Source organism: Podarcis raffonei, chromosome 2, assembly GCF_027172205.1.
Source record: "Podarcis raffonei isolate rPodRaf1 chromosome 2, rPodRaf1.pri, whole genome shotgun sequence".
In the NCBI taxonomy this organism is placed as follows: domain Eukaryota; kingdom Metazoa; phylum Chordata; class Lepidosauria; order Squamata; family Lacertidae; genus Podarcis; species Podarcis raffonei.
The window spans coordinates 118424235-118443998 of record NC_070603.1 but is presented as its reverse complement, the minus strand read 5'-3'; the positions used below and the strand labels follow the sequence as shown (position 1 = coordinate 118443998).

General features: G+C 44.1%; 1 protein-coding gene across 1 annotated transcript; it reads left to right on the top strand.

Annotated features, from left to right (window-relative positions):
- The first annotated feature begins 2136 nt into the window (after window positions 1-2136).
- On the top strand, window positions 2137-11272 carry LOC128409303 (zinc finger protein RFP-like). The gene is made up of 7 exons (XM_053379655.1): window positions 2137-2606; window positions 4340-4435; window positions 4878-5108; window positions 6277-6299; window positions 7062-7180; window positions 8250-8282; window positions 10481-11272. Exons 1-7 carry the CDS (start codon window positions 2181-2183, stop codon window positions 10996-10998), a joined length of 1446 nt encoding a protein of 481 aa, XP_053235630.1. The 5' UTR covers window positions 2137-2180; the 3' UTR covers window positions 10999-11272.
- Window positions 11273-19764: the final 8492 nt, after the last annotated feature.

The following is a 19764-nucleotide window of genomic DNA, read 5'->3' as shown; positions in this document are numbered from 1 at the left end:
ATCATCATCCATCAGGCTTATTTGATATTTTCCACTCTTTTTCATTGTATGGAATCCTTTGCGCACTGCTTAGAGACAATGGCAATCAAGCTGTATAGAAATGGCTGAGACAAATTAAACGGGGCTGGGAAGTTGCTCAGTGATGGGGCATATGCGCTCTGCACGTGCTCAGGTGCACTCTGATCCTAAACTTGTTGTTACATTCGCCCTGCTCAAGGGAACACCCCAGGATTGCCGCTAAGCGAGATGTCCACTTACCAGTTCCAGTCTCTCAGGAGGAAGCAAGGACTAGCACAATCAGGGCCATCTTAACCATAGGTGCCTGGCTGAGAGTCCGTGTCCCGAGAGCCCGAGTCTGAGAAGAGCCCGCCCGCTGGGCCCTTCTGCTGCGGGCGGCTCTGCAGCGTGAGTTTGGGTTTCCTGATCAAAGACAAGCTCCCTAAACAAGCTCAACAACTTACTTTGGGGTCCCCCCCTAAAAAAAGGTGGACAACTCGGGGCAACCTGGAGGTGTGTGTGCACTGAGTGGATCTTTGCACCCCGGCATTGCATATGCTTAAGACTGCCCTGGGCACAAGGAGCCTTTGCCCCCTTCCCTCACACCCAGATCTGCTAGGGAAGGTCAGGGGGAAACCCCAGAACAGATTTGGGGAGAGGAGAGGGGGAGAACGTTCCGCCACACAAGGAAGGCTCTTCAGAGTCCCAGGAAAACAGGATGTCTGTTGTGACGTGGGGTTTGTGATTTCAGCTCCCTTGACATAATATGCTGGAGACAGTTCTGTAGTAACACTTCTTTATTTAAGCAAACAAGACTGAGAACTGAGGAGGGGAGAGCTACATTTATAGGGACAGGGAACTAGCTAGAAAGGATACATTTTGGAGGGAACAATATCAGGCAATCACAGTCCTGCCTTTTGGAGGAAACCAATAAGACAGAGGATCCAAATACAGCAGCTTAAATGAACCAATAGTAGCTGTACCCTCTGGAACCAAAAGGCAGTTACTTTACCCTAATGCAAATACAGACAATAATAATACAGATATAAAATCCTTTGACTCAATACACAACAATGTCCATCCCATTCAAGTGCCAAGTTGACAGAAACAGTGCACAGAGGGAGGTGTTCTGGGTGTCTGATATGCAGTTAGGACATTCCCTCACCCTGAAGAATCCGCCAAAATCCTCTGGAAGACCAATGGAAGACCCAATGCCTCCCTTTCCTGCAGGAGTTTTACCCAGCAAACATTTAAAAATTAAAGCCTTACCCAGCAAAATCATGCCCCCGTCGTATTTCAGTGCTGCGTCCATGTTTGTCTCTGACTGGGAGTTGTTTGGAGAAGCCCCACCTGTCTCAAGGGGCCTGGTGGCTGTCCCCTGAGACGGCATCTGAAACACAGGGAGGAATTCAATGCTGCCCTAAGCCAAAGTCCCTCAGCCGCATCCTAGTTTCCCTAGTGGAATGGTTTGTGCAGAAGACGGCGCAGAAAGTCGACATGCTTGTGGGGGCAAACGACTGCCAGTGCTGATCACCCTGCTAGCGAATTTCCCACAGGCTACAAGTCAGCTCCTGGGCCAAGTTCAAGGTCCCATATCCCCCAAGACCAGGTGACTTGAGAGAGGGGCTTATGCCTTATACACCACGAGATCTGTGGGAGTGTCTCTCCTGCACATCCCCAAGATCTCAGAAGCCCTTTTGCACAGTGACTCTGAGCAGGGCCTTGAGAGTGGCTGCCCCTCTTCTATGAAATATCGTTCCTGTTTCTGGAGACATTATTGCTCCAACTGGCTGGATAAATGGCTTTTCACTACAAGGGTCCACTTGTTATGGTTTTAAATAAACGTGCAATTAAGGAGTTTTCTTCACGGAATCAAGTCCCGCTTGCTAAATCAGAACTCGCCTCCATTCAGGGCAGCAGCAGATGTTCTCCAATTCAAAAATGCCAAGGAAGGCTACGAATTAAAATGTTATGAATACCACAATTTACAGGGACGTCTGTGTTTGTGTGTAATCAAAAGCATGGGAAGCAATCAAGGAGCATTAGCTGCTACTTGAGAAAACATTCAGCAAATGCAAAGACCTGGGGACATTAAAAAAAGAAAAAGAAAAAGATCACGTGGTTACTGAGTTTCTGAGAACTGAGAAAACGAAACTTAACTGGGACTTTTGCCTGAGGGAGCCATGGCTGCTGCAGGGGGTCACATCCAGCGTCTCCGTGACGAAGCCACTTGCTCCATCTGCCTGGATTACTTCAAGGATCCAGTGACCATCCCAGAGTGTGGGCACAACTTCTGCCGATCCTGCTTGATCCAGTGCTGGGGGGAATCGGAGGCAGAGGCTTTCTGCCCTCACTGCAGAGAAAGAGTCCAGAGAAGGAGCCTCGTCTCCAACAGGCAACTGGCTAACGTGGCAGAAATAGCCCAGAATCTCAGCCTTCAGGAGGGAAAGGAGGAAGGAGGGAAAGGAGGAGTCTGCGAGAAGCACCAGGAGCCCCTGAAGCTCTTCTGCAAAGTCCACGAAGCCCCCATCTGCCTGGTGTGTGACAAATCAAAGGAACATGAAAATCACAAGGTGATTCCTCTGAAGGAGGCTTTTGAGGAATACAAGGTAGGAGATCCCTGGATCTTGAGGGGGAGAAATGGCTGTGGATTCTTCTTGGGAAATTTTATTTTTAATTCTCAGGTCCAAAGTAGGCATGGCATGAATTGGTGGTTGTTTATGTTAGGAGTCTGCAAAGAAACAGAAAAGATGATTGTAACTTTAAGAACTTTTTCTGTGAGTTCTGGGTGTGGTTTTCTAGGCTGAAGAGGTACAGCTGGTGATGAGTATAAAAGGAGAAGTTGCAGTTTGAATTTGCCTGCAGACAGAGAACACCCACATGCTTTGTGTTTGTTGTTTTTGTATAGCTGTAATAAAACCTTTGCTTGAGTGTTTTACACTGGTCTCGTGGTTCTGTCGTCTACCACCAGAAGAAAAACCGCCTCTAACAGTTTATTATGTAAAAAGCAGCCAAGAGGAAGCCTGAGGGCTCCTGGGAGGAGGGAGTTGAAGTCTTTCTCTCTGCCCGGGGGACAAAGGGATCTTCCCTTGAAATACTCACAGCAGCTTGAAAGATTTGTACTGGTACCATGGTAGGAAGAGAAAGGGTTAACCTCATCCACATCCCCCAGCAGGTTGCTTTGTACATATGAAAAACACTGCAAATGTAAATTGCACATACACAACTAAGTGCACGTCTCCTTTGGCCAGCAGGATCCCTCCTCAATGCCCTGCAAAGCAGATAGTAGCAAGGGATCAGCTACGGGGTGGGGGTGGGGGTGGGGAATGGTAGCCAGGAATTGACCAGATGGTGCAGGATCCTCCCCCCAAGTAACTGTTGGAAGCAGATTTAGGAGTGGTGGGGTGGAAGCTCCTACTGGTGGGGAGCATGCTTATTCTGGGGGTGCTGTGGGGCCTGTGCATTGAGGTTTGGGGGGGTTGAGGATCTCCTCCCATCCCAAATAGTAAAGGACTCAGTGATTCCAGAGTAGCATCTGCAAAGACTAGGGGGAAAGGTAACTTTTCCATGACAACTCAGAATTGGACCTGTGCTGTTATACTGTATATAAAAAATAAAATTCTCATTCTGGATCCTGCCCTAGCCCTTCCTCCTCCTCCTCTTCCCACGTCTCCCTGGGACCTCAAGATGGGAAGTCAGACTAGAACTTTCCTCAGAGAAGTCCAATGAGCAAGCATGGCTGCCTTTGCTCTTCTCCAGACTAGAAAACATTCCCATCCCAGTTCTGCCGTGCTTTTCAACCAGTGTGCTGTGGCACCTGGGGTGCCTTGAATGATGCTCAGGGGTGCTGCTGGCAACACTGGCCTCTGTCCCTCTTTCCTTCCCTCCCTCCTGTTTGTTGCAGCAGCCCTGGCTACAAGCTCCGCTGGCGAATGGTGCCTCTGGGGCTGGCCAGGGGGTGTTGGCTGCCAGGAGCTGAGCAAGCAAACTGGCGAGGGGCCCTTGCTGGTGGGAATGGACAGACAAGTCCCAGGCTCCTGTGGGGCAGCGGGGGCAGCTCAGAGAGAGCACTCCGCAAGGGGGAGGGTGTTTGAGAAAGGGTGTGGGGCTGCAAGCTCCGCAAGCAAGGGGGGACCTAACTGGGATCCTGAGCCCCACAGGGACACCGCAGAAAGAAGGTAGTTGGTCCAGGGAGCCAGGGACCCAAAAAGGTTGTACTTTTATTTCCTCTAGTAAACTACTTCGCTGTTATAGCAAGGCCACTGGACCCAAGAAGCCTGTATAATATTCACCTCCTCTCTGTGTGTCTCAATAAAACCTAAGTTTCCCTTTTTCTTTTCAGGAAGAGATCTGCCACCGCTTGGAGATTCTGAGGAAAGAGAGAGAGGAAATTCTGGCCTATCAAGCAGCCCTGGACAAGGAAAGCAAAGACCTCCTTGTAAGTGTCTCTGTTGTTACTAGTGAGGGAACAAGCACTTGAAGAGTCAAGTCAGGACTGAGGAGGGATGGGGAAATCTGCCCATTTCAACTTCCCCCCATTCTCCTTTTCCATATCAGTTTGTTTGTTTATTTATTATTATGAAAATGAATAAAATGCTAAGGTGGTTACATTCTTGTATAAATATTTTGATACGTACTTTATCCTCATAAATACATTTTTGTGAACATTACCTGGGCTGTAGCTCTCTGCGAAATAGAAGTCAATAGAAAATTCAGTGGAGAGGGTCTCCCCTCAAATTAAAGGTTTACTTCTTTAGTAACTGGAGATTTCATGTCTATGAAAAATCAGAAGTGTCCTCCCTGTGGAATTCTCACTATTCTCTTCCTGATGTTTTGAGCGCTGAGCACCTTCCACACTCAGACCTCCTCTTTTCCTGCAGAAATTAACAGAAACGGAGAGCATGAAGGCCGTGGCGAAATTAAGAGAATTGCGCCAGTTCCTGGAAAAACAAGAAAAACGTCTGCTGACTCACATGGAAGAGGTGGAGAAGGAGATTGCACGGAGAAGGGATCAGCAGCTGGCCAGACTCTCCAGGAAACTCTCCTCTCTTAAGAGGATCATCCAGAAGATGGAGGAGAAGAGTCAGCAGCCAGCGAGTGAACTCCTGCAGGTAAGACGGTGGCAGGAACAGCCCAAGGCTCCAGGAAAAGGCTGCCCCTTTCATGTATGCAAGGAGTGCAGGGGCTGAGATGATGGAGCCTCTAGTCAGGTTTGTAATGGACAGGAAGACCCAAGAGACCTGGGATGCTGAACTCACCTGAATGCAGACTAGAGATTCGTCTTGTGTTCTTGATGGAACGGGAGCTGATCTTCTGCTCTTTGCTGATACTTTGTCACCGAATGCCTTTCAGCTGTGGGGGCTTCGTCTAGGATGCGTTCAGGCCTCCTTCCGACATGAGCCAGTCTCTTGACCAAGCTTCTCTTCCCGTTCCCTCCATGATTTCTGGGTTGATCTCCTTCCCCATGGATACAGATCGGTCCAAAATGGTGATCAGTCACAGTGACCAAAGAGCAAGACAGAGGGACTCATCCAGACTGCTGCTTCTCCCAGCCCTTTCCTCCAGGAAAACCCTCTTTTTACTGCTGAATTAGAGCAAACCTCAGCCAGGTTTTCTCTGGATTGACGTTTGCTTTGATGTTGCACTAAGGAGCAGGTTTTTCCTGAGGGAAAGCGGCAGGGCAAAGGCAAAACCACTTGGACTTGTGTTTTCTGGGTACAGGAACAGCAGAAGTGTGGGTGAGCTCAAAGAAACACTGAGCTGTTTTATTACCCCTTTGGAGGCATTTTATGCTGCAGGTGCTTTTTTTACTTCCAGATGGAAAACAGAATTTGTAATTTTGGGACTTCTATTGAAGACAGTGCCCTGGTAGGATTATCCTGTAGGCTTACTTACATCTGAATTGCACAATGCAAACTAAATTAAAGTTACTAAATTATAATCTAAGACTAGAGATGGTGTGAATCGTCTCTTGAACCCACAAATGTGAAATTTCCCTAAAATGCTGGTGGATTTTCATAAGGATTTTAAACAATAATGGCAAACTGATGTGGAAATGTGGAGAACTTGATATCAGAACTATTAAGTTTTTAAGACTGGAAAAATAAAAGTTGTGAGAAACGAAAACTGGCTGATTCAGCCATTCCTATCCCAAAGCTTGGCATGTGTCAGGCAGACTGACGTCAGAGGGCCAGGCTGTTCCTCCGCCCCAGGGTCTGAGGGGGTCTTCCTAGTGTGGCCTGTGGTGTGCAGTGAATTCCCTTCTCTTTTCCCCTCTAGGATGTGAGAAGGACCTTGCAGAGGTAAGTGGATCTGGCTCATTTCCATTCTTTGAAGCAGAGATGCAGGAACCTCAAACATGGCCCTCCAATGGCTGCAGGGGGGAGACTGGAGGACTCACTCGCTGCAGCACCTCACACTTTCTGTTCATGGACTTTTTGGTAATTTCAAACATCTAGAAGAGAAAGTCCCAAAGATGCTTGGGAAGAGCTTAGGACATATTTCAATGTCCAACTAGAAGCCCCTCAACTCTGGTAACTCAGCTCCTTTGAGGCAATTAGGGAGGGAAGGTCTGTTGGTCTAGAATAGGTGGGATCTTTTTCTTGGGAGTGTTTCCAGCATGAGAGGCTGAAGATGGTATTGAGTGGGGGGTGAAAGTCTAGTTGTTTCCTGCCTCTGGAGGGAGAGTCCAATTGGGCATGGAGTTGTGCCCTTCCTGGGTGAGAGAAGGGGTGAAGGGAGGGTGGAGGTGGTTCTCCTTGACCACTGGGCAGTTTTGGACATCACTCACATCCTCTGGAGAAACTCAGGGAGGGAGGGATTGCAGGCATTCCACCTCAGGGGTTTGGTTCTTAAGTCCTGTTACATCTTGTCCCTTTTGCTGTTTAGCATCCTTACGAAGCCACTGACCAGGGCTTGGAGGTGGGTGTCAAGAGATGAAGCTGAATCCTGAAAATTACCTGTTGCGAAATGAACTCCAACTTTGTTCATGTAATTGAAATCACCTGCAAGAATTAGGGAGATGGGGCCACAATGTGGCCATTCATTGTTTTTCTTTTCATCAGGTATGAAGAAAGAGAGAGTCCAGAGAAGCCACTGGCTTTCCTTCCAGAGCTGAGGAACAGGATCTTGGAATCCTGTGATCTAAATCGCCTTATGGAGAATACAATGAGACAATGGGAAGGTAATGAAAACTGGCTGCCAGGATTTCACACTGGGAATTCTGTTACTTCTTCAGAACTGAACATGCCAGGCTCTTATTGCATGGAATTGAGTAACCCCAGGATACCTTCCTTCTTGGTGCTCCAGCCTTCATTTCCTGTCCCCCAGAATGGCCCATGTATATTGTGATGCTGGATCCTGTAAAGAAAGCCTGAACCAGAGTGTAGAGCAAAGTCAGGATTTTTTCCTCCCATGTGCATCTGTTTACAGCTATACAAAACCTCCTTTTCCTTGTGGTTGCCTGTCTGCACAATCTGAGTTTGTCCTTTTGGAGGTTCTCCTGCTCTGAATGGAGTCAAAGGGCATTAAGGAGCCCCCAGTTCCCCCTCTGCCTCCTGCTCAGGCTTGTTTCTCAGCCGTGGAGCCAAGGCCTGAGCCGTCTCCTCCTCAGACGTCCCCCTGCAGCTGCCATATCTAGGGCTTCAGCCTTCAAGATCTCCTGAGAGTTCCCCCATTGAGAGTGGAAGCAAGAGCACATGAGCCCCAAAGGGCACAATTATGCTTGTTAAGAACCTTAAAGATTTGTAGAAGGTTTGTGAGGAAGGGTTTTCTTTTGCCTGAGAGCTCTGCCAATCCTTCCTCATCAAACTTCACTTCTCCTTACGTTTCACAATGTTGTTTTTAGTTGTTCTCTCTCCCCCCCCCCTTTACTTGGGAAGATGTTAAGGCTGCCTCCATCTCCCCTCTGCATCCTTTTACGGGATTCCTATTGCTCTGCCTCCCCTCCAGTCCTCCAATGTAGAGCCCAATTTAGGGACAAAGTTCAGAGACCAGCAGGATTCATGCTGAATATTTTTATTCTCTTATTTGTAAGCTTGCTTTATGATTGCTGAGTTTTAAAGCTTTAGTTATTTTCATAGATTCTTCCTATGATTTTCTTGTTTTTAATTATTTTTTGTACAATTTAATTAATATTTAATAATTGTGCTTGAATTTAAGGATGCCACGTTATGAAGTGTTACTTTTGTATGGATATTTATTTCTGGTGGGAAAGTGTTGCCCTTACACTTTATATCTTTTTGCTTCCTCAGATGTTGTGTTAAACAGAAAACAGATTCAGAAAGGTAAATTTCCAGGGGTGGAACAATTTCACAGGAGAGATGGGGACTGATATTTCATGGGTGTTGAGCAGTCTGTTCTGCAGACTTTGGGACCCCCATCAATGGCGTCACTCAGGGTACCAGTCCTCTAGTGGTGTTTGGGTTCTTTGTCTGTCCCATGAATGAACTGGGAGGGAGGTTGAAGCCTTGGATTGGGGGCAAAGCGTGTCCCTGCGAAGAACCTGCACACCAGTCTGAGTTCCATTCCTGCCTGTAGACAATTATCCTGGTTTTTTGTTTAATTTTATATATTGTGTTTTCTTTCATAAAATGTATATACTGCTTTGTGGTAGGAAAAAGCCTCAGAGCCTTACGATATCTTACAAAAGCCTTTAAGGAGGATCCTGCAGGGTCAGTCCAATGTCCATCTTGTTGAGTTCTCATGTATAAGGAATCTCCCTTGCATTTTGTTATCCCTCCACATAATCTGAGGATGTTATTTTGGGGCTTCTCTAGATTTGCTTGGATTTCTCCCTCGTGAAGTGTGTTAAGAAGGGCACCCGCAAGCACCCAGTCCCTCCACCTCCTGCCAGGCTGGTCTCCCAGCAGCAGAGCCAAGGCCTGAGCCACCTCTTCCTCAGAGTTTCAACCTCACCAGCCATTTCTCGTGCTTCAGCCATCCCCATCTCCTCAGAGTTCCCACAGTTCTTAAGAGATCAGCCCCATTCCATGAGGGAGAACTTCCCATTGCACGAGACCCTTAGAAGTACAGTGCAAAGCTCTGCCGATTCTTCCTCTGCAAGTTGGTTTGTCAGCATACTTGGAAATTCCAGTTTCAACAGCTTTTCCCGACCATTTTACTTGGGGCAGATGTTAAACCTTTCTTCTTCCATCCAGTTCAGATCCCCATTTCATTTGTGGATTTTGAATGATTGTATCCCACCATTTTCTAGTATGGTTTACCATTTCTGATTTTCCCATGAAATCATGGAATAGCAGAGTTTGAAAGGAACCCAAAGATCATCTAGTCCAACCCTCTGCAATGCGGGAATCACAGCTAAACTCGTTAGTTGTTTTAATTCCTTAGGCCTAGTGATATTACATTCTCAAGAATTATATTTTGGAGAATAATTAACATCACTACTTAGGCCTACAGTTGTCGTCTTTGCATGATTTCATCTTTTGCTTGAAATAAGGAAACAACAGAGGCTATGTTATGGTGATGTTTTGTAAAAATATATATATATTTTTAGCTACTGCATTGTAGCCTGTTAAGCTAAAAGGACGCTGGCTCAGCTACAAGATCTTGGAGGAGGAATCTGGGAGGGCAAGAGTTAACACCCCTCTGCCCTTAAGGAAAGTCCATATGTAGGGCAACCCCACACTTGCCTGCCATGACTCTCTAAGCTCCTAACTGGTAACTTTTTGAGTTATTCCCTCTTCCCTCCATGGAACTAGTCTTATGTTATATATTACATCCAAAAGAGAAGCATGGAATAAGTTGTCCTTTGTAAAATTGCTGTGCCACCTGCCTTTTATTTTCCCCAGACTTCCAAGATGGTGGGAAGGCAAAGACAGGCCAAGTGGGTGAGAGCGATGGAGAGCAGGAATAAACAGGCTCCCCATTTAACACAATTTTCACTTGTAGGCACGAGGCCCAGAACGTGATCCCCGCGAAAGTGAGGGGAGGCTTATATGTGGTTTTATGTTGTATTTTTATGCTGTGAACCACCCTGAGACCTATGGATGAAGGGCAGTATGCAAATATATTATTATTATTATTATTATTATTATTATTATTATTATTATTATTACAGGGGGTCCTCATATCCCAACCCAAAGCTCCCCAAAGGCCAATCCTCTCCTGCCTCCTCCAATTCTCCTCTCTTTCTCCTTAGATAACACGGAAAAGCTGATTAAAAGGGTTCCTGGGTGGTTTTTCCTCTTAGAAAATGACTGGGTTGAGAGGAGGGCAGGAATAATGCACATTGGATATAAGAAAGTGAAGGGAACTGATTTAAAAACCATCAAGGAAGATATTTATTCTGATGAGAGTCTGCAAGGAGGAGTCTCAGTCTAGCATGCGATGCAAAGAAATCCCCTTGATCTGAAAGGGAATCTGGGGTTTTTTGGATGTTTTTTATTTATTTATCAGGATGTCCGTTTCTGTCTCTCAGCTGACTCTGCCTATTCTTCTCTTTCCCTCATTTTCTCCCCAACAGCAAATGTCACTCTGGATCCAGACACAGCCCATCCCAGGCTCATCCTGTCGGAGGATCGGAAAAGCGTGAGAAGGGGAGAGAAACCTCAAGCCCTGCCTGATAATCCTGAGAGATTCAGTGACTGGCCTTATGTGTTGGGACGTGAGGGATTCACAGCAGGCAGACATTTCTGGGAAGTCAATGTGGGGAGTAAGGGATGGTGGGATGTGGGAGTTGCCAGGAAGTCTGTGAGGAGAAAGGGCAGCTTCCCCTTATTCCCTGAGAGAGGGGTCTGGGCTGTGGGGAAGAGGGGAGAGAAGTACTTGGCCTGCACCTCCCCTATTTCCTCTCCTCTGTCCCTGAGTGAGGAGCCCAGGAGGATCCGGGTGACTCTGGACTATGAAGGGGGACGTGTGTCTCTTTCTGACGCTGACTCAGGAGGCGAACTCTACACGTTCTCAGGAGCCTCGTTCTCTGGAGAGACCCTCCTCCCTTTCTTTTGTCTGAGGGGAAATAAAACCCACTTCAGTATCTCCTGAGGAAACTAAATCTGCCTCTCAGGCCCAGCAGAAGTTTCTCTCCAGACCAGAGAGACTGACATAAAAACCATTTACCCGCCAAGAGCAGGTTGGGCAGTTTTCCAAGGGCCCTTTGAGAGGATTCATTCCAGTCAAAATCAGCAGAAATAACCAAACAAAAATGGGTTGCTCTTGCTTTGCATTTTCCTTCCTTTTCCCAGAAATCCCTCTGCAGCTTACTTCTTAAAGAGACAGTCACACTTTTAGGAGTCCTAATAAATTTCCTCACCTTCAATCTTGTTTTCCTTTCGAGATGTCTGATTTGGCAGAGGACCAGACTCTTAATCCCAGGGTTGTGGGTCTGAGCCCCACGTTGGGCAAATGTTTCCTGCACTGCAGGGGTGGGACTAGATGACCCTCAGGACCCCTCACAACTCCGCAATTCTAGGAAACCTTCCTCTCCCCACAAGACCTTATGCAGCTGTGAAAATGCATGCATCGTTGGATTAATAGAGGACTAAAAATGAACCCCTTGACCCACGTCGCGCAGGATAGCTCCTCGCTCTGGAGACCTCAGATGGGAAGAAAATGTAAAAGAAATTGAACAAGGCATCAGCTTCAAATATCCTCTGCAAATAGAGCCTCACCTTCTTTACACTTTGTCAGAAATAAACCCCATTGCATTGAGTGGGGCTTCTGCCCTGTTATAAATGTGTTTAAGGTTGATTGACGTTCCTTATTTACAAGCTGGATTCTGGTATTTGGGTGGCATGCATATTTGTGGTATGATAAGGTCAAAGCACATAAAGCGTTTAAAAACCATATTGTCAGGAAAGCACTGTTTAATGTCTGGACAAGATATAAGGACCTACTTGAAAATAAAACCCCAAGGTGGTTGTCACCGATGGAAGCGAAGGCTCAGAAAAAGCTCAATATGGAGGCCAAATGGCCGAAATATTGGGAAATTTTGAAACAAGAGGGAGATAAATTAAAATTGCAGAGCTTTGAAAAACTAAAAAACAAAGTGCAAGATTGGCTTCATTATTATCAAATAATGGAGGCATACAATTTGGACAAGAAAATTGGCTTCCAGGTGGAAAAATCAAAATTGGAAACAGAACTGTTAGGTTTTTTTTTAAATTTTTTATTGGTTTTTCAACATATAATATAAAACAATACAAAAAACAAACACTAACAAACAAACATATAAACATGTATAATTCCATAAGTTTTCCCATGTACCCAATTTCAGCGACTTCCCCATGCCTCCCTTTTCTGCATCTCTATTTCAAATTTTTTCAGCAACCCCTGGTCTGAATTTACCTATTAACTCCTTTCTTTAACCCTTTTTCTTTCTTCTTGTCCAATCATTTATCGCTGCAAATCTGCTTTGCTTAAACCATGACATTTTAACACTCCACAATCTTACAAGAGTTTTTAAGATAAAGTTTAAATTTCTTCCAGTCTTCCTCCACCGTCTCTTTCCCTTGGTCACGGATTCTGCTCGTCATCTCTGCCAGTCCCATATAGTCGATCACCTTCGTCTGCCACTCTTCCAGTGTGGGTAGTTCTTGTGTCTTCCAATACTTTGCTAATAACACTCTTGCTGCTGTTGTAGCATACATAAAGAACAACCTATCTTTCTTTGACACCAATTGGCCCACCATGCCCAGGAGAAAAGCCTCTGGTTTTTTATGGAATGTACACTTAAGTACCTTCTTAATTTCATTATATATCTTTTCCCAGAAGACTTTAATCCTTGGGCACGTCCACCAAAGGTGGTAGAAAGTGCCTTCAGTTTCATTACATTTCCAACATTTGTTGTTGGGCAAATGATAAATTTTTGCAAGCTTGACTGGGGTCATGTACCACCTATAAATCATTTTCATAATATTCTGTCTTAAGGCATTACATGCCGTAAATTTTATACCGGTGGTCCATAACTGTTCCCAGTCAGCAAACATAATGTCATGACCAATGTCTTGTGCCCATTTAATCATAGCTGATTTAACCATTTCATCCTGTGTATTCCATTTCAGCAGCAAGTTATACATTCTAGACAGATTCTTCGTATTGGGTTCTAACAATTCTGTTTCTAACTTTGACTTTTCCACCTGGAAACCGATTTTCCTGTCCTGTTTAAAAACTTCATTTATCTGGTAATAGTGAAGCCAATCTCTTACTTTAAACTTCAATTTCTCATAACTCTGTAGTTTCACATTTCCACCTTCTTGTTCTACAATTTCCCAATATTTTGGCCATTTAGATTCCATATTAAGTTTTTTAACTTCCTTAGCCTCCATTGGTGACAGCCACCTAGGGGTTTTATTTTCTAACAGATCTTTATACCGAATCCAAACATTGTATAATGCTGCAATCTGCAATGTTTGAAACAAAAACAACATTCTTGGCAAAACATTCATCTTAATGACAGCAATTCGGCCTAACAAGGAAAGTCTCAAATTTGACCATATTTCCAAATCTTTCTTAATTTCTGTCCAGCATTTCTCATAGTTATCCTTAAATAAGTTCACATTCTTAGTAGTTAGATTGACCCCTAGATATTTCACCTTATTTGCTACCATTAATCCAGTTTCACTCTGAAACTTCTCTCTTTCTTCCACCGTTAAGTTCTTTCCCAGTACCTTTGTTTTTTGTTTATTTAACTTAAAACCTGCCACTCGACCAAAAACTTGTATTATCTCTAAAACTTTTTTCGTACTAGTGTCTGGCTCTTGCAGAGTTAAAACTAGATCATCTGCAAACGCTTTCAACTTGTATTGTTTAGCTCCGACCTGAATCCCTTTTACCAGCTGATCCCCTCTAATCATATTTAATAACACCTCCAGAACAATTATAAAAAGTAGTGGGGATATTGGGCACCCCTGTCGTGTCCCTTTTTCAATAGCAATTTCTTCAGTAACCACGTTATTTACAATTAGTTTTGCTTTTTGTTCAGAATAAATTGCACCTATACCATTCTCAAAACCTTGGCCTACCCCCATTCCTTTGAGATTCTTTTTCATAAAACTCCAAGAAATGTTGTCAAAGGCTTTCTCAGCGTCCACAAATATTAATACTGCCTTGGTATTAATGTTATTCTCAAGTAACTCCATAATGTCTATTATATTTCTCACATTATCAGATAAGTGTCTTCCCGGGAGAAAGCCAGCCTGGTCTTTATGAATCTCACCCACCAAAACCCTCTTCAGTCTTTTTGCCAAAATGTCTGCAAAAATTTTGTAATCCACATTAAGCAATGATATAGGGCGGTAGTTCTTAATCTGGTTCTTTTCAGTTTCAGATTTTGGTATAAGTGTAATATATGCTTCTTTCCACGATTCAGGTGCCTTCTTCCCCTCTAAAATTTCATTACAGACTTCCTTAAACGGTTGAATCAGCCAATCTTTCAAAGCTTTGTAGTATCTGGAAGTCAGGCCATCTGGTCCTGGAGATTTTCCCAGTTTCATGTTTTGAATGGCTCCCTCTATTTCTTGCTCGGTTATTTTCTGGTTCAAAATCATTCTACTTTGATCAGATATTTTTTGTAATCCATACTTTTTAAGGAAATCTTCCATCTCTTTTTCCTCCACCGGCCCTTGTGCGTAAAGTTTCCTGAAATAACTCTGAAAACAGTTTCTAATCTCATTTGGCCTAAAAATGTTTTTTCCTTCAACCTCTAAGCTTGTAACCGTGTTCAACTTTTGTCTCTTCTTCAATTGCCATGCCAGAAGTTTCCCACATTTATCTGCCGATTCAAATGTCTTTTGTCTCATTTGCTTTATTTTCCATTCTATCTCCTGGTTCATCAATTCCATATACTGTCTCTGGTAATACTTTATTTCTCTTAAAATTTCATGAGACTTTGGCTTTGATCTCAATTTCTTTTCACCTTCTTTTATTTTTTCCAAAATTTTATTTTTCTTTTCATTCTGCCTCTTCTTTTTCAAGGTATTCTGCTGTATCAGGAATCCTCTCATAACAGCTTTACTTGCGTCCCAAATTATTCTTTTTTCCACCTCTGTTTTCAGATTTATCTCAAAGTAGTCCTTAATAGATTTCTGGGCCTTTCTGTACACCTCTTCATCTCTAAATAGGGAGTCATTCATCCTCCATCTGAAGGAGCCAGCTGTTGTTGTGTTCATTTCCATCTTTACGGCGTTATGGTCAGAGCAAGTCTTTGGGCAGATTTCCACTTTCTTTATCTTAGATGCCATTCCACTAGTTACCCAAATTTGGTCGATTCTGGTCCAGGTCATTTTTGCTTCAGAGAAAAAAGTTCCCTCTCTCTCCAGAGGGTTTCTTGTTCTCCAAATGTCAATCAAGTCCATGTTATCTGTCATTTCAAAAAAAGTCTTAGGTAGTCTCCCATCCTTGGAGACCACCTGTCTTAGTGCTTTGTCCATATTTGTAGAGACCACTCCATTCATGTCTCCCAACATAATTATATTGTAATCCATATAGTCCATTAATGTCTCATGTAGTTTCTTAAAGAACTCTGACTTCCCTTCATTCGGAGCGTAGATCCCAATTATCAACAGTTTTTCTCCCTGGACTTGTATTTCAATTGCCAGGTATCTCCCTTGTTCGTCTTTAAACATCAACTTAGGGGCCAATTTTTCCTTAGCATAAATCACCACTCCTCTTTTTTTCACTTTATCTGATGAAATAAATTCCTGTCCCAGTCTTTTGTTAACAAGTAATCTTCTATGTGTTCTAGTCACGTGGGTTTCTTGCAAACAAATCAAGTCCAATTGTTCTTTTTTTAAAATATGGAAAACCTCACGTCTTTTTCTGGGAACGTTCAAACCGTTACAATTCCAACTTAAAAATTGTAGAGCCATATTGTTGTTTACTTTGTTGCTCCTCCTACTGCCCCCAGCAATTGTTCTTCCTTTGTTGGGGTCTGAAGTCCAAATGTCAAGTTCGATATATCCGCTAAATCCTTTGCCTCAGTAGTCAGGTCCACCACTCCCTTCACGAGGTCCTCTTGATTTTTTTCCAAAAACTGTTCTTTATCTTGCACTGTTTTTATTTTAATTTTTTTCCCTTTGTAGTTAAAAGACAGGCCTTGTGGGTACTCCCATCTGTATATTATGTTATTCTTCATCAACAGGGTAGTCAAATCCCTGTAGTAGGTTCTCACTTCCAAGATATATTTAGGAATATCCTTATAAATCTGCACAAAGGAGTCTTCAATCTCCAGAGATCTTTGATATTGTAAATTCAATATTTTATCTCTCTCCTCCTTAGATCTCAAAGTTATCAGGCAGTCTCTTGCTTTCTTTTTATTCTGTCTTCTACCCAGTCTGAAGGCCGTAACTATCTTGAATTCCTCTTCTTTCAAGTTCACTTGCCAAAAGTCCACAAATTCTTTTGTGAGGAACTCTGCCAAATTGTCCTGCTCACTTTCTGGAACGGCCCTTAATCTCAGGTTCCTCTCCTTTCTCTGAAGATCTATTAGGGACAGGGCCGCCTCGTGCTCCTCTAGCTTTTTACAAACAGGTTCTAGCTTTACCTGCGTCGATTCAGCTATAATTTTTGCCTCTTCGGCAGTCTTGCGAATTACAACATTTTCTTCAATTAATTTATTTATAGTCTCTGTATTAGATGCAACACTTTTAGTATTCAAATCAAGCTTCTCTGATAACTCTGTTAATTGTTTAGAGTTTTCTGTACCTTGCTTGGTCAAGGCCTCTAATGATTCATTAATTTTTAATAATGCTTGTGTCACTGTATCCATCCCTTTTTCCTGCCCTTCTACACCTGCAAGGGCTAAGCCTGATATAGAACCCCTTCTCCTTTGTGCAATTTTTGTTTTTGCTCTTGTTTTTATCTCATCCTCTTGGCCTCTCATGTCCCAAGGTTGTTCCCACAGGAATTGTTTCAGATGGAAAACTCCACTGACTTATTCTTCACACTGTTAAATTTTTCCTCAACCCTCTAGAGGGAGCAGTTCACAGTTCAAGATACAGGGAAACAAAGAAAGAGGAAACAAAAATGGCCACAACTTTTCTGGTAACTTTCCAATAAGAAAACTGTAATTTTATATCCTCAGCCTCCAACAGTAGCAAATAGAGTCTCTACTTTATATCCAACTTGCAGTGCACCAACTTTGTATCCAATCTCAAGTGACAGTTCCCAGTCCCGGTGACTTAATCCTTTTTTTTAAAGCAGTCCTTTCCCAAGGGTTTAAAACAGCGGAGTAATTTTTCCTTTCACCTCTTTCCAGCAGGTAATACTAGTTCAAGTTCATCCCCCCCGCTCCTGCTGCTAAGGGGGGAGGTTCAGGTTCAATGCCTAGGTTGAATCAAAATAGAGCTGTCTTCCGTCAAATTGCAGCTTATATATCGTTGCTTTAGCTGTCATGCAGTCCGGGAAAGGCAGACTTCCTTATTTTAGCTCTTTCCCGTTTTCAGCCAAATTTTCAATTCTTTCCCTTTAAATCCCGGAGATTTCCCAATCTTACTCACGGGTAATTGTAAATCCAAATCCGAATGCCAGGAAGGAATCGGCGCTCTCCGTTATGGCGACGCGGCTTCACTCCATAAGCTGGGTAGCGACTCTCAGCACCGCGCTCTCACCCGCTGCCGCTCCGGAGCCTTTAAAAAGGCTCCTTTACAGTAACGGGGGGCGCTTCAGGTGCCCACCGAGTCTCCTTGTTCACAGGCTTCCGCGCCTGTGATTTTAGGGGTCCCCGCTTCGCCGTAGCGGTCAGACCCGAACTCACGGAGTAGTCTCCCTGAGCGGAGCTCAGCAGGAGACCGCCATTGAACGCTGGCGCCGACCGGAAGTCGATCGGAAACAGAACTGTTAGATCCCAAAACTAAGACTCTGTCAAGGATGTATAACCTGCTGCTGAAATGGAATACTCAGGATGAAACGGTGAAATCTGCTATGATTAAATGGGCACAAGATGTTGGACACAACATTATGTTTGCTGACTGGGAACAGTTATGGACCACAGGTATGAAGTTTACGGCATGTAATGCCTTAAGAGAGAATATTATGAAAATGATATACAGGTGGTACATGTTGGGATACTGCCAGGGAGATAAAGTCCATCTGAGCCCCCAAGCTCGGTGCCGGACGATCCATCGACCTCCCGTAGTCAGGCAATATCAGCAATTTAGCGACACTAAGCCTCAGGCTTAGTGCACACTCTGACAGCAGAATTCACACAGCAAAAAGTTGCACAAGCATGAGAGCAGAACATGCATATTTACAGTTTTATTCAGCGTTGGTCAGAACAAAGAAAACATGACCATCTGCTCCGACTGCTCAGGCAAAACAGTAGAAAACGAAAGGAACTTACAACATAAACATCCTGTGAGACAGGAAACTACGCAGGCTGTTATACAAACATCCTGCTCCCTTTTAAGGTGGAACGGAAATATCCTAACATCCTCCCCCTTTCCGTGTAACCTGTAGTACCTGTGGTTCAACCCAATTGCAACCTTTGTGCATAAACCTTCAGTTGTTCTCTGTTAACAACCTTAGACAACAGATCAGCAGGAATTTCATTTCCTGGCATGTAGGACACCTGAATGAGTCCTTTCTGAATACACTCCCTTGCACGATGTAGCTTAATCTGCAAGTACTTGGTCCTTTGCTTGCAACTCTCCGAGTTCAGCAAAGCCAAACAAGATCTATTGTCTTGATAAACTTGTATAGGACATTTCACAGAAACCCCAATGTCCTTAAACAGCTGCATCAACCATTCACAATCCATGAGTGAAAATGACAGAGCATTGAGTTCTGCTTCACAGGAACTTAGGCTAACTGTCGTCTGCTTTTTGCACAACCAGTCAAACAGGCAGTGGTTGTACATGTAGCATACTCCAGAAGTGCTTGTACCATCCGTGGTGTCACTTCCAAAACTTGCATCTGCAAAGATTTCAAGACCTCCAGTCTTCTGACTGGTGAACCTCAGCCTGTAGTGCATAGTCCCTTTCAAATATCGGGCTATGCGCTTCAGAGCTTTCCAATCCTGAACAGTAGGATTGTTAGCATGTCTGCTAAGCAGGTTAGTGCTTACAGCAATGTCAGGTCTCGAACATCTAGCAATGAAATTCAACTTGCCTAGAATGCATCTGTACAGCGTTGTGTCAGAAAACGCTTCAGCAGTACTATCTACCTGGTAACCTGTCACCATCGGTGTGTCTGCTGGGTTTGCATCAACCAAATTCAACCTGGTTAATACATCAGTAATTTTCTGTGTTTGGTGTACCAGAAAATTACCTGCTTGGTCCCTCTCCACCTGCAGAGAAAGATAGTTGGATACCTCACCAAGATCCTTCATGTCAAAGTGCTCCTTCAGCTGAGCTAGGGTGCTTTGGTAAAAAGCCTGATTCTTCCAAAACATCAGAAGATCATCAACAAAACATAAACAATACAGTTTGTTTTGCCCCTCCTCCTTGACAAACACACACGGATCAGCTTTGCCCTGGTGAAAACCTAGAGAAAGCAACGTTTCAGTGAGTTTTGTGTTCCAACACCTGGCACTCTGCTTGAGACCATATAAGGATTTCCGCAGTTTACAGACCATTCCCTTCTGTATCTGCATCCCGTCAGGTGGAAGCATGTACAGCTCCTCCCCCAAAATCCCGTACAAAAAAGCTGTATTTATGTCATGATGGGAAACATGCAGTTTCTCCTCCGCAGCGATCTTGAGCATCAGCCGAATGCTCTCATATTTGACCGTGGGCGAGTAGGTCTCGTGGTAATCCTGCCCTGGTACCTGTGAAAAACCTCTGGCAACTAATCTGGCTTTGTGTCTGACAACCT